This window comes from Aphis gossypii, unplaced genomic scaffold (assembly GCF_020184175.1).
Source record: "Aphis gossypii isolate Hap1 unplaced genomic scaffold, ASM2018417v2 Contig00452, whole genome shotgun sequence".
Lineage (NCBI taxonomy): Eukaryota > Metazoa > Arthropoda > Insecta > Hemiptera > Aphididae > Aphis > Aphis gossypii.
The window spans coordinates 45219-70759 of record NW_026083111.1 but is presented as its reverse complement, the minus strand read 5'-3'; the positions used below and the strand labels follow the sequence as shown (position 1 = coordinate 70759).

Below are 25541 nucleotides of genomic sequence, written 5' to 3'. Positions count from 1 at the left end.
ATTTACGGTAGAAATAATTGTTTATAAATGGTTGCTAAGGTATTGGTTATATATATAAAAAAAAAAAATAATAGATACAACATACTAAAATACATGCAATCCTCAATTTTTCCTTTTAATCAGCCCCTTTGCGTTTTATTGGCATTGCTCACCCTACAAAACATACATTATGTACAATTGTCAACGTTACTACACTTGATGCATAAACAATATGTATGGCAACGAAAACTGTGACACAAGAATTTTATATATTAGATGTTTTGTACAGTGAGCAATGCCAAGAAAACGCAAAGGGGCTGATTTGAGCCGCAATACAAGCAAAGCTCGAAACTTGCGAAATAACAGATCCGAAAGAACAGAAGAACAAATCCAGCAACAAAATACTGATGCACGTGTCAGAATGGCGCAATTGCATCAAGAAGAGCCAGAAGATACACGAGCTGAACGCAATGAAGTCAGAAGATTAGAACAACAACAATCACGCCGCTTTACAGTCAAAATACGAAGAACAAATGACCAACAACGACAACAGGTACATCGAGCATTTATATCTGATTCATTCTCGCGTCTAGCATTCCAGTATGAGCCCGATTATAATAATACGAATAGTCGTATTAGGAATTTCCAACCGAACAACTTTAGTAAACCAAGTTATCAAGGACGAACAAATAATTACACTCAGCAAAATAATTTTAATAGACCACCTATTAAATGCTATAACTGTAATGGTAATCACTATGCAGCTCAATGTAGAAATAAACCATCAAGTAATAATAATCGTCCATCTAATCGGAATAGATTAACTCAACCACCAACAAATTATAACGCACGTGCATCCACGTGTGCATACTGTAAACGAAGTGGCCATGATATAAGTGCATGTTATAAAAAATGTAATAATGAAAGTAGAAACAACAATTCAGGAAACGCGAACGTGTCGGGTGAGGACCGTGGTACTCGTTCGATAAACCAAATAATCGCGGAGGAAATGCACAATGTTACCACATCGTCGCTGCTATAGAAAAGAATCACATTACATGTATATCACCTGCAAGCAAAACAAACGAGTTAAATTTATTAATAGATACAGGTAGTCAGGTAAATATACTTAAGATATATTGTTTACAAAGATAATTAAATATAGATGAAACACAAAAAATTAATTTAAGAGGCATTCATAAGGAAGTTAATACAAACAATAGGCAAAATAAAAATACTAGTTATGATAAATAACAAAAATATAGACACAGAATTTTATGTAGTGGGAATGCAATGGTATACCATAGTTGTTACAATTTTCTTGTTGTCCAGTAAACAAAACAATTATTACGTTGTAATTTTTCAGAATGGGCGTTATAGAAGTAACCATGTCATACCTCACAATATTCGGGTAATTTAATTTGATTATCTGAATTAAAAAGTTGAATTTCACATATTGAATATGTTTTGAAGTATACAACGTTATTTAATAAAAAATATTTTAAGACCAAGAGTGTTACAGTTTATATAGTCACTTTCTGTTAAGAAATGAATTTTTGTTTGTCCAATGAGATTGATAGGTATGGGTTATGTGGTTGAATAAATAAAAATTGGGTTGTAGTTATTTCTATGGCATGGCCATACTCGGTGAAGTACAAATTCTTCTTTATTACAAATAGGGAAGTTTAGAATAAATAATAATTGAAAATTTGCAAATTTTGTACTTATTTTAGCGTTTTAAGAATACCTCAATCGAAGTTGTATTATTAATGTTGATTGGGAGTGTTTGTGTGGAATCGAATGTTTTTTCAATAGTTTCTAAATTATTTCTTAGTTCATTATCGTTCAATATAGTCGGGTGTAGGATATTATGTCTGGCCAATGCTAATGCGTCAATTAATTCATCTGTTTCAAATGAAAGTTCTGTTAGTAATAGATTTAAATTTAACAAATAATTTATCAATGTTTGATTCACTTCTACTTCCAATAATTTATTATTTTTGCTATTTATTTTTGAAATTATCTGATTATACTGAGTTTGCAATTCAATAAAATTTTGGGATAATGTGGACGATACGTTTGTGATTTGATTTATGGTAGATTGTACTATTTTTGATTGCGTTTTCATAAGGATACTGCTCTCCCGCTATTGTCATTAGTTTTTTGTATTGTTTTTTGTAGTTCTTGGTAACTGTCATCACCTACACTTCCAAAATCCCATTTAAAAAATGGATTAAATAATCCTCTTTTTACTCTATTACCTGTCTGTAGCGATATTAAGCTTTTATATCGTTTGTTTAACTCTACTCTTGTTGTATGTAAAGTGGGTAAAAAATTGCTACAGATTGAAGAAATACCATGAGTTTCAGTTTTACATAATTTCTCATTATTATTTATTTAATATTGATTTGTCTATGTTATAAATAGATATTTTTATGCAAGTATTTCGAAATATGAACCTCAGCATATTAGAAACAATAAGCCAATCCCTTCCATCGGTCCCCGCACATATTTTGGGTAATGCTAATTTTTTAATTTGTTGTTTTAGGCAAAATGTTCTCAGGTTTTGTAATGTCGCGAATATGTTAACGTATGTTGATTTTTCGTAATAGTAGTTTTTTGTAATCAAATATAACAGCCATTGTTTTTCTATTTTAATAACTGCGATTTCTGTTACTCTTTTTTTTTGTAATATTAAATTATCGATATTATTAATTTGTTAAGAAATTGTAGTGCGATACCATGGTTCATTGTTAAGCATTTGCTGATGCAGTGAGCGATAGCGTCACTTGACCTATCGCTAAACAAATCGCCAGTTATTTCTTCATAATATGTATTGTTAAAGTGTTGTAATTTATTATTATCTAGTAAGTACTGTTGATATTCATTTAATATTTCGTGGGAAACGTGCTGTATTTGGGTTTCCTGTTCCATTTTTAATTTTGTTTCGATTCCTTTATAGTTAAACATAATTAAATTATTTTTTAAATCTAGGATTGTGTTAATTTTCTTCATTATATCTAATCCTATTATTGCAGGTGTGCATAGATTATCTACTATAATGATTCTGTGGTTTAATACTATTGTTCCTATTTTTATCTCAGCCATAGCCGTTCCTAAAATGTTTAGTTTAGTATTATTTGCCGTTTTAAGGTAGAGTTCACTCTCGTTGGTTATTTTGTTACTTTTAATAACATTTTTGCTCACAACGGTTACACTTGCCCCTGTATCTAATACAATAATATAATAGGGGCAACCCTGTATCTAATAGTAATGAAGTAATTTTGTCATCTATTTCTCCTGTTATTTCTATTTTTATTTTTTCTGTATAATTATCATAATAAGTATAAATGGTACCTATTGTTTGTGCTCGTATTATTTAAGTTATTAAGTGACATGTTTCTGGTATTGTGTGAATATTCCTGTGCAGACCCAGATATCTGCGGAACTATCAGTTTTTTTGTAAAAATCTAGTACAATTTCTTTTTATGTGTCCTGACATCCCACACTGAAAGCATGTCGGAGGACTGTATTGATTTCCATATGTATAGTTGGTTGGGGGCATTATTCCCTGGTTAATTTGTGTCGGTAGTTGTGTGTGGGTAATTGGTTATTATAATTATAGTTTTGATTAAATGTTGGTCTTGGGAATTGGGCGTTTGTCGTCTGGTTATATTTTGTGGCGTGATTGTAATTCGGATAAAAGTTTGGACTTGGAACATTATGATAAAATTGATCTGGATTATTAAATATAGTGGCTGGTATAGTTGATTTCTATTATAAAGCGTGGCACCATTATTAAAGTTAGCTCCCCCTACATTCTGAAAATTATTGTTTCTACTTTGAGTCTGTCCAATCTTATTTGACTTATATGGTTTTTTAAAAGCTCCATTTCTCTTGTTAACTTCTCTATCTCACCATTTACCTTATCGTTCGATCTCAATAAATTTGTCACTTCAAGTTTCTCTAACGTTTTTTTAATGCTTGCGATTGATGTATTGTCGGCTAACCTTATTAATTGAAAAGTTTCTTTAGGCAATCCTTTTAATATATGTTCACATATTTCTTCTTCTGTCATAGTGTCATATTCTTATTTATTTTATAACATATTCCTGTTATATTAATTATAAACTCTTTATATGTTTCCCCTTTCATTAGTTTAAGATTTTGCAGTTTTGCCATTAATAAATGTTTATTTCCTACTATTGTGAACTCTGTTATTAATTCATTTTTGACTTCGTTCCATGTTATATTTTCGTTTTTTAATTTTAATTGTTCAAAAAAATCTTCTGCTGAGTCTTTTAGGTATAATTGTGAAATAATTAATTTGTCTTTGTCATCCCAGTCGTTTACGACCGATATAAGTTCAAACTTTTTTATGAATTTATCGATGTCCTCGTTTTCTTTTACCGAGAATATATCAGGTTTGTGCATTAATTGATTAAAGGACATTTTTTTATTTAATTTATTTTTTATAGTTCCTTTTAAATGGTTTTCAATTTTATTATTATTTATGTTCTGTTCACCTGAGTTATAATTATTATTTTCGGCCTTTATACGAGTAGTAGGAAAAGGTGGTACTGGATACCCCCCGCTTCATCCCCCGCCCTCCCAGCCGACCCACCATGTCCCACCCTAACCCCCCAAATCATTACTCCTCCACCCACCCCCCGCCTATACCGACCCACCCTACGTCACAAGACCAGCCGCTTCACACCCGACCCACCATGTCCCACCCTAACCATCCGAATCATTACTCCCTCCACCCACCCCCCGCCAATACCGATCCACTCTACGTCACAAGACCCTTGAGCCCCTCCCCCACCCCCATACACTACGTAATCGGAGCACCGCCGCCCATACCGCGTCACCGTCGCCCCGCCCATCACACTATTATCATGTCCTATTTTCGCCGTCGTCGACGGTTGTGCCATCTGTCCGTACATTTGGCTGACGCGGTTCTTCCGCCCCGTATCAGCTGCTAAATACGATATGTGTTATCATGCTATCATGTTATCTTCGACGGTGGCGACATCTATCCGTACATGGGACTGACGCGGTTTTTTCGCCTCGCATCCGTACGATATCTCCATGTTATTACGTTATCCCCCCGCCACTTGTACCACGAGCGCCGTGAGTACACACACGTATAAAACATATAGATACACGTATAAAACATATACATAAATGTGTAAAACATATACATATACGTATAAAAACATATACATTCACGTATAAAACATATACATAAATGTGTAAAACATATACATTCGCGTATAAAATATATACATTTACATACAAAATATATACATATACGTATAAAACATATACATAAATGTGTAAAACACATACATTCGCGTATAAAACATGTACATAAATGTGTAAAACATGTACATACATGCATACTTTTAGTAGGATACGGAGTTAAATACGAACACTATGGAATCGTTTAATATAATTAGATGTTTATTCAATAAAAATATACAGGTTATCGTGTTATAACCGGCATGAATAATCTACATGTTATCCGACGACATCATACGATTCCGTTTTACATCTATGGACTTGATCATTACTATTACCGCGATTATTACGAATGTCATTAAATTCATTTTGAACATTCGTTTTAAATTGAGCGCCTTTATATAATAATACAAATATGCATTCAGGATTATGCATAGAGTGTTGCTGCCAAACTTCATCATTTTCCTCCCATTTTCCCAACAAAATGCCGCAGTTGTGACATTGAACCAAGTCGTCAGCTCCGGTATAAGTGAACCCGCATTCGGCTAACGAATATTTATCTTGACGTGATCGCGTTGGATATGAACCGAATGTTTTCAGTCTCGGTAAAAAGCTTGAATACTCGGGGTACTCCGGATTCGAGTTCTCGTTTACCAAACGCACTAGTGATCGGCAATCAGTCGAACATTTTAATAAATTCATTTTAGCTGTCTGAACGCGAATAAGACACTTGCGGCCAGTGTAAAGGTCTCACAGTAACTGACGATTGACGACTGTATACATGGTAATAGTTCGCGCGTGGTGTATACGCGTCAATAATAATAATAGTAACAAAAATAATATGAATTAAAATATTTGAATAGGAAATTCAATGTTGAGCAGTTATTCCTCGTTATCAGATAACCGCCGCCGCCGCCGTCGCGTCGTGGTTGACCATACAGATGTGTGGTATGATGTCGCCACCAGTGTCATTGTTAACACATCTTGCACGACGCGCATATTTCGTGTGTAATTTATATATATAACATATTATACTCTTCGTATAATATAGCCCGAAACATAGCGCTGGTTTTTCTTAGCGGTCGATTAGTTATTGAATCGAAATGCCAACGGTCCCGACGTATACAGATCAGACGGTCTACAGAGTTTAAACACGTTCGACGTTCTTGCGTATATTCATCGTCTCGTCTACATTTTATTATTATTTTAAAACGTTGTTTGTATTACATTCTCGAAAATGTTTAACTGTACGTCCTGTGGAAAAGTGTACGCTCATAAGTGTGGTTTGAACAGACATGTCAAAACTCATGATGGATCGGTGATTTCGTTTGGAATATGCCTCAAGATATTCACCAGCCGAGACAAACTCAGCATCCATGTAAAAATTGTCATAGTAAATACATTGAATATTAATCGATAGTGTTCCGTAATATACACATAGATGATTTGCTTAGATCAGGGTTATTAAATAAATTATTTTTTAAATAGAGATCGTTAAAAACACTCCCGAATTTCACAGCGCTGTACGAGTAGGTGGTTCAATGGGTAAATAATTTTTTCTCATATAAATAATAATAATAATAATAATGTAGCTATTTTAATATTAATAATGTATGTTAGGTCGCGCATCATTCATAAACTGGGCACCCCCCGCCACTACCCCGTACGCCCATCAGATGTTTCGACTCCGGCGGACATCTCGACTAGCCGCCGCTGTGCGGACACATCTATTCCCCCGCCTCAAGCCTCATCTTCATCGTCCCCCCACACACCGGTTATCGTTTCCCCACCACCCGCACAGGCTATCATCGGCGGAATAGTCGCAAGGTCCCCGCGACCACCGCACTACAACTTTCACTTTCACCACCGTCCGTCGAGGAAGGCGAGTCTCATACGGAAAATACTAGTAAAAACATCAAACGTAAAAGGCGCGTATGCAAAACGTTAATACGCCGGGCTTTATCGAGATCGAGTCATCGCATAAACGGGCGATCGTATGGTATTTTAGGAAGAACGTTGATAACGTAGCCAGTTATCGTGCGTTCCTCAATTCGATAGAGTCCGAATTAATCGCAAAATTACGCGAGTGCGTGCGTATTAACCCTATTAAATACAATCTTAAATTAGAGGCCACATACGTAATACCAAACTTGGACAATTCTGCTCAAAATCTCGCGTTTAAAACTTCGGCCCGCGAACTCTATGCGCACAGCAATGTCGAGAGTTTGGTGGATCGCGATTTCGCATCGCTGCAGGCCGAAGAAGATTCGTACGCTGGGAAATACAGCGGGTCCACCTTATCGTGTATCGACGGATTGCTCTTGGGTGTGTACGAGTATACACCTATGAAGGGATTGTCGTACTTACCGTTGCCGGAAAGTATTCTGAACCGGAAGGCCGTTATCAACCCTCAAAATATTGACCGGCAATGTTTTAAGTGGGCGATCCTCGCCAAACACGTAGCACATGACAATCGCGCGGTAGTAGGCGCTAATTATACGAGGGAAGGAACACCGATATGACTTTTCTGATTTATCGACCCCCACCCATGTGTCGGAGATAAAGTTATTTGAAAAGTCTAACCCTGGGACGAGCGTCAATTTATACGGCGTGAGAAATAGCGGAAACATAATAATAATAAAAAAATAAAATAAAAAAATAAAAAGTCGTCCACGCAATCTGTCGCGTACTCGCTGCACATCGCTGATGAAGAAAAGCCAGATCATTTCGACCTGCTCTTAATGACCGGGAAGGATGGTGACAACCATTATGCGTTCATTTCGAATTTTTCGCGGCTAGCCAGCCCGCAAAAAAATAATCACCAACATCGATTATTTTACTGCAAACGGTGATTTGCCAGTTTCGAAGATCGTCCATTTAAATATAAATTACACGGAAAGCGAGCGCTGGCCCAACACCGTTTACTGTGCGGCGCGCACAAACCGGTTGTACCTTTGATGCCGAAAGAGGGGGATACTCTGGAATTGGAGGCGTGGTGTAAAACGGAACGGCTACCATTCGTAGTGTATGCCGACTTCGAAGCCTTACTCCTGAAAACGGACCGAAAACAAGGTGTCAATACAACGGCGATACACACTCACCACCCCATGAGCTACGGGTACCATGTTGTTGTAGCGGAGGGAGTACCAATAGAGTTGTTTGACCAGTTTGACATACCGAGGGCTCCTGTCATTTTCCGTGGCTCGGCGACCGAGGACGATGTGGCCAAGCGTTTCGTCCGTGACGTTCTCAATGTAGCTGATAAAATAGCCCGATTGTATAAGGAAGTCAATGTGCTGATTATTATGAGTGTTGAGGATTGTCGTGTGCATGACGGAAAGATTACGAGTGACTTGTGCAGTTGTGCGTTTAGCTAACGCACCTGTAAAACTGCACACCACGACCACTTGTCTGGACGTTTTTTAAAAACGTTATGTAACACGTGCAATCTTAAGTTAAAAACACCAAAATTCGTACCTTGCTTCCTACACAATCTGTCTAACTACGACGCGCATTTCATCGTGACAAATTTAGCGAACGACGGCGACACTAACCGAATATCTGTTATCGCAAACACCGAGGAGAAATATATTTCGTTTTCGAAGTATATAAACAACACGTTCTCCGTCAGGTTTGTAGATACATGCAGGTTTATGGCGTCGAGCTTGGCGCACTTGGCGGAGAACCTCACCTCCGCGAACTTTGATAAGTTTCGCGAAGTCACGAAAGTGTTCGCCCCGTCGGAGATGGAGTTGGTCACGCGGAAAGGCGTATATCCGTATGAATATACAGATTCGTGGGATAAATTGGACGCTACGTCGCTACCGGATAAGTTCCAATTCTACAGCGCGTTGACGGAAACGCACGTGAGCGACGAGGATTATAGTCACGCGACCAGGGTCTGGAATCATTTCGGCTGCACCTCACTCGGCGCTTATAGTGATTTATACCTTAAAGTCGACGTGTTGTTAAGCGCCGACGTGTTCGAGAATTTCAGGGATATATGCATGACCACGTATCACTTGGACCCTGCTCAATACTACACGTTGCCTGGATTCAGTTTTGACTGCATGTTAAAGTTCACGAAAGTTCAACTTCAACTTTTAACTGATTTCGAGAAAGTTTTGTTTTGGGAGTCTGGTACACGCGGTGGTCTGGTGCAGGCGAGCAAGCGCCACGCGCGCGCCAACAATCTCGAGACGCCTGGATACAATGCCGACGAACCTAAAACGTCGCTCATATACTTAGATGGTGATTATAAAATATAAATTATATATTTGCGTGTATATTAACCAATTTTTCCCCTCTAGCAAATAATTTGTATGGTTTTGGGATGTGCAAATATATGCCGATTAGCGATTTTTCGTGGTACCCGGGGAACCCGGAAGTTGCACTTGACCAGCTACAGTGGATGCGCGAGACGGACGATGTGGGTAGAATTTACGAAGTCGACATCTCGTATCCTCAACACCTACAAGACGCCCACAACGATATGCCGTTACTACCGCACGTTAGCATACCACGCGGATCCACTGTGCGAAAGTTGATGGTGACATTTCTGCGAAAAGAACACTACGTAGTTCATTATATGAATTTACAACAAGCCATGGCCCACGGCGTCGTAGTAGAAAAAGTGATTATTAATATTATCATTATTATTATGTGTATACGCATCTTATTACTTTTTTCGTACTTTTCAGACGCATCGAGTATTGGAATTCCGACAATCCCCATGGCTGGCCCCATACATAAATCTAAACACGGAATTACGTAAGCGGGCGACCAACAAATTCGAAGAAAAGTTTTTTAAAGATTTAAACAATTAGGTGTTCGGTATGTTATTTATAAATATTATTATTATTTTAAAATATTTTTTTCGAACTTTGAACTACTTAAACTTTACATAACGTCTACTGTGTGTGTATATATAGGGAAAACTATGGAGAACATGTGTCGCCGATTCGACTTAGAACTGGTTTCGTGTCCGCAAAGAATGCGGAAACTCATAAATCGACCGACGTTCAAATATTGTACGACTTACAATGAAAATCTCTCGGTGGTCACCCAACACGGCAAAGAAGTGGATTTCTGCAATCCTATCTACATAGGATTTACCGTACTAGAACTTAGTAAAGTTTTAATGTACGGATTTCATTATGACGTCATGAAGCGTCATTATGGAAATAGGATTAAATTGTTGTATACCGATACCGGTACGTATACAATATATGCAGTCTAGAAAAAAATATATGTTATATTATTATTGTATGTGTTTCAGATTCACTATTCTACCGTGTGACAACAAATAATTTTTACGACGACCTTATCACCAATCCTAATCTCATGCGTTTTATGGATACATCCAATTTGCCGGGCGATCACAAGTGTTATACAGCCGTTCGGAAACGTGTCCCAGGTCTTTTTAAATTCGAATGCGGTTTAAGTACAGTCTATGAGTTTGTAGCTCTGCGTGCTAAATCCTATGCCTACGACGTGGAACAGGACGTCAGCATTCGCGCGAAAGGTGTTATGAGACAAGTGATTCGTAATCACCTCACGCTCGCCGAACACAAGCGATGCTTATTCGCCGACGTGGACGACGAGGCGGGATCCGACGAGTCCGAAGACGAATTAGACTCTGACACGGGGAAAATGATCGCAGCCGAGTCCGCGCTGAAAACTGTCACCTAAATACACCGGATCGCCTCCTGCACGTCTGCCACGTCTCCGCCGTCACCACTCGCGCATCCATCGCTTTGCTATAGCAACACGCCTTTCACGCCGTATAGAGAAAATGTCTCTATACGGTCGTTTAAACACGAAGTGAGGACTATTAGGACTATGAAGCTCGTCTTAAACAGGGCCGACGATAAGCGAATCGTGTTACCGGATAATATCGCGGCTCTGGCGCACGGCCATTATCTAGCGAATTAATTAATTATTATTATTGTTGTTATTATTTTTATTATTGTTAAATTATCACATATTTATTATATATAGCCTGTTAAAATACTTGTATATTATATAGTATAATTGTGAAATTGTGTATTTAAATGTATAAAAATGTATTGTATATGTAAGATGTTAAAATATATTAAACACCGTTTTTTTTTTTTTTTAATAACATTAATCTCGTTTTTAATTATTATTATTATTATTTTATTAAGATTACGCCCCATATTTTACGCCTCATTAAACGAGTATTTAAATAATATAAACCTTTTATATATATATAATATTAAAGAAAATATTTTTTTTTTTTAACCATCTCATCTTTGCTAGAATAAGTATTCAACACGCTAAATATATATAATTATATTATACAACTCCTAAATGCGTATAAATACATGTTAAGATATACATATTAAGAAATATCGAAACCTATAACTAAACTTTTATACTATTACGAATAAATTATTATCATTATAGTGTTGAGATAAAATATAAATAAGAATAAACTTACAATTTTTTTTTTTTATTAAAAATAATAAAACAATTAAATAATAATAATAGAAATTATCGATAACCGTTCATAGAGGATTTCGATTATAGATTTCATTCAAAATCTACGATAAAGCTCCTTCTATTCAATCCCTTATAAATGAGACTAACAGGAGGTACAACTCCTAAATTATATGTTTCAATATCCACATCGTTCATCCGGATCGCCTTGGGTAGAAATATATTTATTGAACCGGCGCCATCGGGGTCCGATAATATGCAAGACACTGCAGTACCAAATTTCGTCTCGACATTTCTCATCGACCGTATGGGGTAACGAACGTCTTTGCGTAGTTCCCCGACAGAAAGGTTGACGGAGTTCAATTGAGCCTTTAGCGATTGTAAAAATGCCATAATCGTACTGAGAACAGAAACAGTAAATGTTAGATAAAAATAAATTTGGTAAACGCGTGTGTATGCGCATGTCGTTATGCATGAATAGATATTTTTATTATTTTTAAAAAAATATTAATTATTTTATTCGACTTAAAATTAACGCACTTTAAGTTCACGGTATTTATCTGATGAATGTACGGAACCGAAGTCACTTGTATTTTTAGTAGATCGTATAGTTGCGGATATTGACGTTGTTGAATGTGGTGAGAGAATGAATTCAGAACTGAAAAATATAACTCCTGTTAGTTTCATATAATATATACAAACGAATGATATTTTAAAAATTATAGACATTACACTCGATTGCATATAATAATAATATTATTTTTTATTAAACAAAACTCACTGTATTTGAACGGAGATGTTGTAAAATCTAGACTGTAGTGTAGATGGACGATAATATGAAGAGATGACTGCTTCGGATAGTTGAGAAAATACGACTGATTTAATATTCACTGACCGATGCCCGCTCGTCTAAAATTATTATCAGCAGACATCCCCACCATAATCTATCGACGTGTACAATATCGAGCGGATACATCGATTGATAAACGCATATGCGCATATTACGGACGAAAAGGCCATCCGCTTAGCGGATCCTGCGCGTTGTAATCGGAATGTGTCGCTTCGATCACAAGCGAATGACGGGTTGACCTTCGCCGCCAGATGATGGTATTTTACACACCGCGGGTGCCAGATGGATGTACGTATTTGTGTACATAATGGCATAATGTATATGGTAGTATCATGTGGATGAATGTATATATCTTTGTGGTGAATATATTAATATTTGTACAGGAGATATATATATGATATATATGTATATCTATTTGCAGGAGACTATATAATAATATCGTGTATACAGAAATGAAATATATTATTTACAAATTATTTTTAAAAATCGTGTTATGGAATGTGAGGTCGTTTGTGTAACGCTGACCAACCGTCAATCCCAGATGTGGAGTAGACATGTTATACACACGCACCAGATATATGCGTAATAAAACTCTTTACACAATTATATAATATAATATACATATATTTCAGAAATATTATATACAAAAATTAAATAATATAACACATTATTTTTACATATTATTTTAACCATTTAAGCAATGCGAAAACTCGATATATGTACATTGCGTGCTATCTAAATTCATATGGTATAAATAGCACGGTTGTATATTTTTTCCCGGCCCCGCATGTAGCTGGTCGAGACGCGGACAGCCCAAATCTGTGCCCATCTCGATGATTTTGACATTGGGAATGAAGTCTTGAATGATCTGCCGTTTTTCTTCGCCTTTCACGTAAATGCAATCGAAATGTAGTGATGTTAAAATCTTTCCTATTTCCGAATATTGGACGTCCCCGCAAACCGGTGACAGTTGATGGTAATTGCGATACAACTACATGTTGACAGCATTGAATTTTGGCGTATTTTCGCGTGTTCTAATATGTTTAAAAATCCAATGTTGGCTAGCCCACCCGTCCAAGTCTACTATAGACTTTTCTTTTATCATGTACTTTGAGTGGGGACCAAGTATGCACTGGATATCCAGAATAGCCGAAGTCATAATTCTTGCTATTGCAAGAGCTATATTATAATATATATATAAATATATATGATATCCATCGATTCTATCCTCGAGTATAACTATCCTGGTGTATGCGTGAGTCAAGTCAGTTTTCAAATCTTTAATATTTTTATTTATACTGTCTATGGATTCTATAAAAGATTTAATTTTATTTTCGTTTTCCGAAAAATATTTATCCATATACGGTACAAGTGCCGAGATTTTTTCCACGTTTGTGTAAATTATATTACTATGTATAGCTAGCTCTTTTGTAAAATTTCCGCCGAGTACCGTTATTTTACCATCGATTATCTCGATTAAATCGACGTGTAAGGCGAGCTCTTTTTCGTATTTTTCCTCTATATCCGCGATTATTTTATTCAACCGACTGGTCGGTGAACCTCCAAACGCGTCCATCGTACCGCGGTAACTGTGCTTATATTTTTAAATCGGCCTTATTTATCCAACTATTATGTTCGTCCGAAAAGCCTAACCATCGAACGAAAACACGATGACCCTTTGTGCGAATTACTTTTTTCACCACATAATCGTCGGAGTACATTGTCCTGCGTATTTCTTCAGCGTAAAAACCGCCGGCGATCGGGCTCCCCGTATAATCTTCAAGGATAAATGTTGCCGGCGTAGACTTATTCACTTTAATAATAGTAAATATTTCCGTAGACCAATTGGGTAAATATCCTTTGGTGAAAACACCCTTGTACACGCTAATGCGGACTTTGTCACCGACGCTAAATTTTATTTTCCCCGTTTTTTCAACATCGTATTTTAGTTTTACCCGTGATGGGTGAGCGTCGGCCTTCATCGGCGTCATACCGATCATTCTATGCATTGAATTATTATAACCGTCTACTAAAGCGGGTAAAATCGTGATCCAAACGTGTGAACCTCTGCTAGTGAATTCTTTAAACATACGAGCTTTAATCGTGCGATTGACCCTTTCTATTATCGATGCTTTAAGCACGCTGAAAGTACTATACATTTTTATATTGTGCTTTTTTACTAGAGCTTCAACATTTTTATTGTAAAATTCGCGGCCCTGATCAACGTGTAATAGATTAGGTCTGCTCTGTGCGAAAATTAGCTGCTGCAGTGACTTCCTCATCCTTTTTGATCTTCAAGGGCGCGTAAAATAAACGTTTAGTAAAACAATCAATAATGAACAGTATATAGTTATACGATTTATTCACGGCAGAATATTGTTGCATGTCGACGAGGTCTGCTTGGAATAAATCGTTTTTACCGTAAACAATGACTCGACGTCGCGGATAGCTCCTTCTGGCCGACGCGTGAAGTTCCGTCGCAATCGCCCGCTTAGACATTAGTATTTTTTTCAATACTTTAGCCTCGACTAATTCTTCGCAAATCGATATTATCTCGTTACGAACTGCCGTGTTGCCCGCAGCGAGAGACGAATACAATAGACGCAGTCTATCGACCAACTCGTTAGGATCGTTCCAATAAGTGATATTGTGTTTTTGTAATCGTATATTAATACCCGCACCCGTTAAAATATTATTTTTTCTCGAAAACAAATTTGATATTATTCCAAATTTAGGTCCTTTAGATTTACGAATACGTTCAACGTCCTGTGCGCCGATGTCTGAATTAAGATCAGTTTATACGCATTTAAATCCGCCTGTGTTTATTTCCCCGACTCGGGGGATTTAAGGAATAACAAATCGATAAGTCCCGCCGTTACCGGGTATGTACGTGTATCGCCTTCTATGCGTATCACGTTATCGAAAAATTGTATTTCTTTTCCGCCCAATTCGAACGCGTCGTTAGATAATTTTCTTGGACCGTATATTCGGTCCAACACCGGTTTTGTCCAAGGACCGAAACGTGCATTCAAATCTACATACGCTGTAGGCGAGGTCTGTTGGGGCGGGGAACGATTCACAATAGAATCCGCATCTGGCAATGGCGACGCCGCCCTCGACGGTAACGATGCGAGCGGCGACGATACGGCCCGGAAAGGTTTCCTCTTGTTATTCGAATGTATCTCGTTCAGAAGCTCGATAATGGAGCCAAATGTGTTATTTATTAACGCATCCGTTTCAAACCTGCCCGTTTTTAACGCGTTATATTTTTGTTTTATATTCGCCCTCGCTTGAATTATATCCGTCAATATCGTAGGCGATGATGCTGTTGAGTTGTTCTCCTTATCCATGATCCCGAGTTAATGTAGCAAATTTGAGCTCGCCGTCTTTTTATATAATGACGTACTTGTCGAAGCCGTGCCTGTAACGACCATCATCACGCGCGTTTTCACTACTGATAACGACGAATTAAAATCGCCCGCCTCGCCAGCACGTCATGCAAAAATCTTTAAACTCTGAGTATTTTATATCGCCCGAGCAATGCTCGTCGTAGACGTGTTTTGAATTCATTTCGTCTTGTTTGAAAAGCACTATAAAATTAGCGTTGTCGCGGATCAATTGTTTCGGGACGCGTGAATACGATTGTGCCAAGTAACACACATCTATAAGATGTTGTCTTGAACGGGTAAAATATTAGCGGACGATGTTATGATTATTAGTTATGATATCATCAAAAAGAAAAACTGAGTTAGGTAGAGCTTTTTCCGGCTGAATAACAGTTTCGTTCTCGCTGAATTTATATGATTTAACGCCCGGAACACCGCTCAAAATTTTATCGAGCATTACATATTTAGCTTGATCTAGTGTTTTTGAATAAATATATACATTTTCAAATTTAATCCCGTTCTCGTGAACCAAAAGCGTGAAAATAAGATTTGTTTTACCGCATCCGGACGGGCCTACGATCAGCGAGCGTATTGTGTTCGGAAACAGCGGTCCATGTCTCGGGGCGCGCGGTGCAGCTCTGTTATTACATAACGATAGCGGATCGATATTGTCGACTCTGAGCTTTATCACTTGGTCGACAAACCGCATTGTATAAATACGCGTGACGTTCGAGCGACGTGCTCATATAATGTTATCGCGTTCGAAGTACAAGTCCAATAGCGGTGCAGGTCTACTGAACACCGTAATAAATAGTCTACCGTTTGAATTACATCTGCCCGGTTATCAGTACTGCGGGCCGGGGACTAATTTAAAAAAAAGACTCACACAGCCGGGAATAAACGGTTTGGATTCGGCGTGCAGGGAACACGATATAGCTTACGATAAAAGTAATTCTTTGACCGATCGCAGTGCGGCCGACAGTGTATTGGAAGAACGTGCTTGGAGCAGAGCGGTGACAAAAGAAGCCGATTTTAAAGAAAAAGCCGCCGCGTGGTTTGTAACTACGGGTATGAAAGCTAAACGAAAAATCGGTAGTGGCTGCGGGTTCTCTAGTATAGTCGGGCCGTGTAAAAAAGCGTTAAAAATCGTTAAAATCGTGTTCGGGAACACCGAATATGAATAGTTTAATAAAATCGACTGTCCTTGTCGCGCGAAAACATGTAAAGTCTGCTTCGGGGAGCCGATCGAAAAATATAAATAAAAATAAACCGCCTCGCGTCATCAGAGTTCCGAAAACGGGGGGCTCTTTAACTTTAATCCCGGTGTTGGCGGGGCTCTCGGCGCTCGGCACCTTGGCCGGCGGCGTTGCTAACATCGTTAGAACGATACGCGGTATTAGATCGGACGTCGGCACATCTGTGCATTTAGGCAAAGGCGTATATCTAAGGCCGTATAAAAGCGCGGGATCGTATACTATAGCACGGAAATCTAGCGTCATTACACCGCGGACTAACAAACGAAAAAAAAAAAAATCAGCAACGCGAAAAAAAACAAAATAATAAATCTCGAAAAATTAAATCTAATAAAAAGTCACCGAAATCAAAAAACTAACCCTGCCCAATCGTGCCCTTTACGATTTTGAAATTAGCGAATACGCTAAACGCGCGAAAATATCTCATTTCAGAGGCGTATATTGCATAGACAGGTTGCCCGTCGCACCTAGACGCGAAGAAGCTGCGGTCGTTAATCTAGACTTTGAAAAAAATAAGGGCACGCATTGGGTGTGCTATAAAAAAACCGGAAAACCAGATTTGTATTTCGATAGTTTTGGCAATCTTCGTCCGCCGTTAGAATTGGAAAAATATTTTAAGGGCTGCGATATCGAATACAACTACGAGAGAACGCAGGCATACGATACTTTTAACTGCGGTCATTTATGTTTAAAATTTTTAACCGCAAAACGGCAAAACATAATCATAATAATAATATATTATTAATAAATATAATAATATAATATAATATAACACAACATAATATAATATAATATAATACACAGCCGCCGGCATGACGTCGCAAACAGTATCGTTGAGCGGTAACAGTTCCGAATTGGAATGTCATTTTTTCCCGCCACTAGAATTGCCTGATAAATCCGTAATCGGACTTCTAAGCATCCAGACATATAATTCTATACCTAACGTCGAAGCCGGATGTGATACACTACATATTATACACGGTGGGCTGGAGGGGGCGACAAAGATTAATATACCGACCGGATGTTATGAAATAATTACTCTGGAAACAAAAATACGTGGACTTTTGAAGGACATCGGTGTAAATTTTTTTAGTTTATCGACCGACAATAGCACTTTGAAATGTGCAGTTCATTGTAATAGCGATATCGACTTGAACGTTGAGGACAGTATAGCCCCGTTATTGGGCTTCGATAAGCGAGTTTTAACTCGCGGTCGTAAACATGAATCAGATCGCGTGGTAAAAATTATGAATGTCAATACGATAAAAGTCGAATGTAACTAGGCTTTAGGTTCATTCGACAACGGGCGGCAATCGCACACGATACACAAATTTTATTCAGTCGTTCCACCCGGCTATAAAATAGTCGAAATACCAAAATATTGCGTGCTGTATAAATTGAAAACAAATACGATTGATTTCGTACGAGTATCGTTGACCGACCAAAACGGTAAATTAATCGATTTTTGTGGCGAAACTGTGAACGTTCGGCTCCTTATAAAAAATGGGTTTGAAGTTTAACGTCGATAAATACGCGAACAACAATGCTGACAGACGTTTTAAAGCTACGGCGGTCAGAAGGAGCACACCCAGCACATCGAACGTCGTAAAAAAAAGTTGATAACATTGAAAAAAAATAAAAAGCTGACATTAGTTAATCGTAAATGTTTACGTTTAATTAGCAACAAGTAAATATCTATTCCGTGTTAATATTGCGCGAAAACATTGGATAAATCCTTCTTGGATGTAGGCGGGGCGTATGTTAACGAATCTCCGATACGGGAAATGTTTTTACATTCGTTTTTACCGTTTTCATCGTCCGCGCTCGACAAAGGTGACGAAATACGTATATCCATTCAGAATCGCGATGCGCATACGTTACCAAGCGATAGTTTTATCTATATAGAGGGTAAAATAACGAAACCTGCCGAACTCCTAACTGAGATATCTATCGCACAAAATGGTTTAGCAAATTTATTTAACGAAATTAAGTATGAAATAAACTCTACCGAGGTACAGCGGGTTAAAAAACCAGGAATAACTAGTGCTATGAAGGGTTATTGCTCGTATTCACCCGCCGATGCGAATATCCTGCAAAACGCTGCTTGGGATATCACTAACAAAAATGCTAATTTCGTGAAAGACAACACGTTCAGTGGCTGTATTCCGTTGAAACACGTTTTCGGTTTTTGCGAAGACTACAAGCGAATATTGATAAATTGCAGTCAACAACTAATATTGAATAGATCGATGTCGGATACGAGCGCACTACATTATACCAGCGTGGTGGGCGGGGACATGGCTACCGCGTCGGTTAAGGCGTTGGTGGCGAAAGTCAAAGTTCAGCTAACGCGAGTGTTGTGGAAAGTACCAGTGATCAAAGTCGACGATCGGGAGCGGTTGAAGCTGATGAAAATCATCGATAGCAAAAAAATGATAAATTGCGCTTTTAGAAATTGGGAGCTTTGCGAGTATCCGAATTTACCGCAAACGAGCAAACACTCTTGGATGGTTAAAACGTGCTCTTTATTTAATCGCTTTTCTCACGAATACGCCTGGAAGCGTGGCGGACGGTTACAGCGGTGATTACGATGCGTGTTCGCTGACAAACGTTAAAGCGTATATTAATTCAATCGAATATCCGTATGAAGATTTTAACGAAAGTTTCGACAAAAACCTGTTTACGATGTTCTATCAAAATTACGCCGATTTCCAAAAACATTATTAAGAACGGGATACCGCGCAGCCGTATCTGTCGAGAAAAAATATAAAGAGTTGGGACCATTTATCTGTATAGATTGTTCGCGACAGACCGACGATGCTAAAATTTCTGACGTCGATCTCCGTCTTGAAATAGAAGCAGCCTATAATTTTCCCGCTAACACGGCCGCCTACTGTCTAGTTATTAACGATCGAGTGATGCAATACAATCCGTTTACCGGAGAAGTTCGGAAACTATAATATTTACTATTTATTAAAATTCATTCGACCCTTGTACGGTATATCTGTATTCACATTTTACCATAGAATGCATACGACACTTATATCGTAATATAACTATATAATATATATTATACATCCAATATTGAATATTTGTAATTATGTTTTTGTAATAAATGGAATTGCATGGAAGTGCATTAACAAAATTATTTTATAACTATATTATGCTTATGACTAAAAAATAGCACCCTATACAAACAGATGGTGCAATATATATATATAATATATATATATATATATATTTGTATATCATAATACATGTGTTTAATTTTAATATTATTCGGTTAGCATTCGGGATGTGGAGGTCAGACATATGGGCGTCGTTAATATGTGTACATGGCCGGCCCCTCGTTTTCGTGGAATCCAACAAGCTGTGAAAAAAATAAACGTATAAATGCATGTTATAAGATATATTTTTATACATAATATTACATATTTTATCGTAATACGAAATAATATTATATTATTACATATATTTTAATATTGTACTGTATAATAATCACCTCTTCAATGTCACCGGCCCCGTCATTGCTCGGGATGTAATCTATTCCGTTATTTTGAATATTAGTCGCCCAACACATCGCCAACTGTTTGTTCGCATACAATTTGATCTGATTTACTAAACTATTCTCGCTATTCGGGAATATATTCAACGCGTGAAGATCGGGGTGGATATTGTGGGTGCCTGTTGAAATTTCTTCTGCGGTCGATGATTTATCGGCATAAACATTAGTACTTAGATAAGTAGCTATCTGATCGATCTGAATCATAACTGCACATCGCGTGACGTTAGATTTGCGCGAGATCGATTCGCCGATGGCCCATTGCATTTCGCGTATTCTTAATAGATCACTCCCGCTCAACACCACGCGACATGCTAGTTGTAAGTGCGATTCGACGGCTAGCATCCTTTCACCACGATAAGTCTAAACCGCGACGTCAAGTCCGATGTTTATGGATTTCCGTCCCGCAAAGTGTATGGCGAAAGTTGTGGAGTCGATTAAATCGTTAGGCGGTTGCACTATTAACGAATGTTGTATATTTTTTCTCCCGCGTTCGCCGCTAGCCACAGAGATAGTTTCAATTTTGCCTGTCATTTTTTGTCCTTTAGAATGAAACTCACTTGTTACACGTTAAGCGAATAGAGTGTTACTGATTTGTTTAAAATAATTATTGTACTAAGCTGGCCCGAAAATCCGCGTAATTATTTAAACTTAACCTATTCACGAAATACGGTGCAAGTGGTGGGGATAACGTGATAACATGGAGATATCGTACGGATGCGAGGCGAAAAAACCGCGTCAGTCCCATGTACGGATAGATGGCGCCACCGTCGAAGATAACATGATAGCGTGATAACACATATCGTATTTAGCAGCTGATACGGGGCGGAAGAATCGCGTCAGACAAATGTACGGACAAATGGCGCCACCGTCGACGACGTCGATAATAGGCCTTGTTAATAGTGTGATGGGCGGGCGACAGTGACGCGGTATGGGCGGCGGTGCTACGATTACGTAGTGTATGGGGGGGGCTCAGGGGTCTTGTGTCGTAGGGTGGGTCGGTATTGGGGGGGAGGGGCTCGGGGGTCTTATGACGTAGGGTGGGTCGGTATATGCGGGGGGTGGGTGGAGGGGGTAATGATTCGGGGGGTTTGGGTGGGAATGGTGGGTGGGCTGGGAGGGCGGGGGGGGGGGGTGAAGCGGGAGGTATCCAGTACCGGCCTTTTCCTACTACTTATACGATCTATTGTCAAATCGTTACCTAACTCTTGTGTTATTAGTTCGGTGTTATTGTCTACTTCTAATCTCTGATATATTTAGCCCTGTTTGAATTATTAGATGTATCACCTACCCGATTTGAAGTTTGTAATTCGCTAAGAAGATTTTGAAGTTGGCTAGATATATAACGGTACCTATACTTTTCTTAGAATTTCTTCATCAACAGTTTTATTTACTGAAGTTTGCTCACAATTTAAATTTATTGGTAAATTGTCCTCTGTAAAAGTTAAATCTGTTTCATTTAAGCTTTCCTCAAGGTCTCCGTCCTCCCTGAAACTTTTTATTGCTGCTTTTGTGAGATTCCTCAAATCTACAATTGTTGATGAAATATCGCTATGTATATTACAAAATTCTAAAAAGCCCACTATTTTGTAACGAGACAGAATGGAATATATATTATTCCTCTAAATAGCATATGAAGACGCTAACGAAGCGCCACCCGCAGACAGTGCGGGAACTATCGAGTATAGTTCGCTGTAGGCTGAGAGCAGAGAAAAACCGCACCAGATGTCGCGGTACTCACCGATCTCTTTGAACGAGATGTACTAATGACATTTACCGATAAAAAGACACAACTTACACACTCCATTAATCACACCATAAGATAAAGAATATCTCAAGAAACATTTCACCGCCTCACGAAACAATCCGCCGAAGAGAGATCACATAAACTATCAAAATGACACACACTGAAATCGACACTCTCGAAACCCGCCGTGGTCATAGCAGGTAGTAAATATACCTCAATGAGCCGGCCAAAATCACCTTCCCTGCCAGCAGTCGTGTCTGGTGTTTACCGTATTCACGGAAACACAAACAGCGCGACTTGCTTGGTGATATCCCGCCACTACCCACTTGCCGTATCTGGTATTTACCGTATTAACGGAAATACAGACAGTACTAGCAACGTTCACCGCCGCCTTGGTTTCGCTTGCCGTATCTGGTATTTGCCGTATTCACGGAAATACAAACAGTACGCACAAGTGTCGTCGTTTAACTATCGCCGTCGCCCCTTTTCGCTTGCCGTATCTGGTATTTGCCGTATTCACGGAAATACAAACAGTACGCACAAGTGTCGTCGTTTAACTATCGCCGTCGCCCCTTTTCGCTTGCCGTATCTGGTATTTGCCGTATTCACGGAAATACAAACAGTACGCACAATTGTCGTCGTTTACTATCGCCGCCGTCGAGAAACGGCGCTTCAGTGCAGATAAATCCTAATACCGCTGATCGAGATTCCGTGTTACAACGTCACACTATCAAATAGTGATAAGTGATAACGGCAGTACTACGCTGATTAACGTATTTCGATTATACAAAGCACATGATCGCGTACGAACTACCGTCATTTTGAAAACAACTATATTAGCAAAACACATTATAGCCGTACAACCACCATCGAGACACCAGTGGACAACATCGCAGGCAACATCAGTGAGTCCAGTCCAATTATATATTATATTATAAAACTTTTTCCTTGCTATACGTATTTTTTAAATGTACATTGCTTTATGCAATTAGAGATATTACCAAAAGAAAATATTGTGAAAATAACTGTTGCAGTACAAACAATAAAATAAAAGATAATATAATATTTGAAGCAAACATTCGTCTCCGCATTCATTTATTTTATTACATTGGCGCCCAACTACAAGGCTCGAACGACGAAGAAATTCTACTTCGACCCCAAAATTTCAAAAAGTTTTTTTCTTTCTACGTCATACGCTACATCGATTTGCAAAGCTACATCTGTAAAAATGCCGCCCAAGAAAACAATCACCGAAGAAACGTTCACCACTTTCAAACGTGAAGTGGAACGCAATAGCCAATATTTAGTCAATCAATTGTTAGAAAAAATCAGTAAAATTGAAGAAAAATACCAAGAAAAAATAGAAACAATTGAACAAGAACTAAACGACATAAAAATAAAATATGATAATGTTAGTCAACAACAGACACAGAACGAATACAACCAAAAAAATGAATTAGGACACCACACAGAAATATCACGCCAACATTTTTCGGAAACAATCGAGATGTACACCCAAAAGATTTTTTATACCGACTAGAGGAATATTTTCCCATCAAACAATCGTATGTTGGTGAAAAAATTATCATTGTAGGCGATTGTCTAAAAGGAGCCGCGTTCAGCTGGTTCTCGACAATAAGATTTCAGCTGTCCAACTATGACGATTTTAAGAAAGCGTTTATTGACGAATTCTGGTCACGGGAAATACAGATTCAAGTGTGGAGCCAGTGCCTAAACACCAAACAAGTACCAGCTAACACAAATTATCGTGAACATTTCGCCACCTGGGCCACCAAACTAAGACACTTGGAAGTGCCGCGACTATCCGAACAAGAAATAGTAAAACACATTGCGAAACACTACCGGGATATCTACGCGCCATATTGATCTCACTACCAGACTGTACCATACTCGCAGCCATGAAAGTCCTGGGAGAAGAGGGACAAGGGGATCAACAATCAGATAATAATTCAGTAAAAAACAACAATAATCAAAATAGTAATAATGCTTGGAATCATAGGAGTACTCAAAATGACTGGAACCAACGACCACAACAGCGGAACAACAACCAGCCAAGGAACAATCGATGGAACAATCGAGATGAGAATTCCCAACAACAACCACTACAATCACGTGAAAACAATCAACAAATTAACCAAATTGCTATCACTGATAACACAAACAGTGATAACAACACCACGCACTCTATCAATAAATTACAAAGTAACGAAGAATCGTACAGCCCATATGTGCAATGTGTATTGAGGGTGAAAAGGTGGAACTGTTGGTGGATACCGGGGCAACAATTAGCGTCCTCACGAAAGAAATCGTGGACACTATCATTAAAAAGGATCCCACTATTCCACAACTTCCCATTAACGGAGTAAGAATAAGCAACGCCGTAGGGAAACCAATATGCAAAATATCGAAACAAATATTTGCTAAATGCCAGTTCGACACAGCCGCGATCCATGCCACGTTCGTACAAGTGGAAGGACTCAATGAAAAAGGCATTATAGGTGCTGACATTCTAAACCAACATAATGCACAGATCAACTTTAACAATCATACAATACAACTCGAAGTAAACAAACAAATATATTCGATACCATTCGCAAAAAAACTCCCCAAATCAATATCATACACAGAAAGCCTCCGAGAAATGTGCTAGCAAACACGAAGAAGGAGACGACACAGTAAACATAAGTGCAGAAGAACAAGGAAAATTCCACGCCCTCATGAAAAAATATCAACATGTATTTTCCGACAACCGGGGAAAATAACAAACTTGGAATGCCAAATAAGAGTCATGCCAGGAGAACCTATTTATCAAAAACCTTATTCAATTCCAGTGTCAAAAACCCTCAAAGTTGACAAGGAAATACAACGGATGTTGGACCTAGGAATCATTGAACACTCTAGTTCACCGTGGTCTTCGCCCATGGTCGGGGTAGAAAAGAAAAATGGAGATGTCAGGATATGTCTGGATGCCAGAAAAATAAATACAAGGATCATACCTGACAGAGAACGACCAATGGATATTGACGACATCATGAAC

At 38.3% G+C, this 25541-nt stretch overlaps 4 protein-coding genes, 1 long non-coding RNA gene and 2 pseudogenes across 5 annotated transcripts; 5 read left to right on the top strand and 2 right to left on the bottom strand.

Annotated features, from left to right (window-relative positions):
* The first annotated feature begins 245 nt into the window (after positions 1-245).
* Positions 246-5717, top strand: LOC126554230 (probable serine/threonine-protein kinase cdc7). The gene is made up of 2 exons (XM_050209323.1): positions 246-1098; positions 5649-5717. Exon 1 carries the CDS (start codon positions 275-277, stop codon positions 1019-1021), a length of 747 nt encoding a protein of 248 aa, XP_050065280.1. The 5' UTR covers positions 246-274; the 3' UTR covers positions 1022-1098; positions 5649-5717.
* A 217-nt stretch (positions 5718-5934) lies between these two features.
* Positions 5935-8832, top strand: LOC126554231 (uncharacterized; annotated as a pseudogene).
* A 35-nt stretch (positions 8833-8867) lies between these two features.
* LOC126554229 (uncharacterized) lies at positions 8868-11221 on the top strand. Its single transcript, XM_050209322.1, has 5 exons — positions 8868-9474; positions 9534-9856; positions 9924-10056; positions 10155-10436; positions 10502-11221. Exons 1-3 carry the CDS (start codon positions 8877-8879, stop codon positions 10047-10049), a joined length of 1047 nt encoding a protein of 348 aa, XP_050065279.1. The 5' UTR covers positions 8868-8876; the 3' UTR covers positions 10050-10056; positions 10155-10436; positions 10502-11221.
* A 616-nt stretch (positions 11222-11837) lies between these two features.
* On the bottom strand, positions 11838-12695 carry LOC126554221 (uncharacterized). Its single transcript, XR_007606635.1, has 3 exons — positions 12467-12695; positions 12226-12343; positions 11838-12085 (listed from the first exon to the last, which is right to left on the bottom strand). It is a non-coding gene; the product is annotated as an uncharacterized LOC126554221 (long non-coding RNA).
* Positions 12696-18958: 6263 nt separating this feature from the next.
* LOC126554227 (uncharacterized) lies at positions 18959-19759 on the top strand. Its single transcript, XM_050209320.1, has one exon. The coding sequence runs from the start codon at positions 18959-18961 to the stop codon at positions 19757-19759; it is 801 nt and encodes a 266-aa protein (XP_050065277.1).
* Positions 19760-20496: 737 nt separating this feature from the next.
* On the bottom strand, positions 20497-21270 carry LOC126554232 (uncharacterized; annotated as a pseudogene).
* Positions 21271-24402: 3132 nt separating this feature from the next.
* LOC114122552 (bifunctional endo-1,4-beta-xylanase XylA-like) lies at positions 24403-24870 on the top strand. The gene has a single exon (XM_027985232.2). It carries the CDS (start codon positions 24403-24405, stop codon positions 24868-24870), a length of 468 nt encoding a protein of 155 aa, XP_027841033.2.
* The last annotated feature ends 671 nt before the right edge of the window (positions 24871-25541 follow it).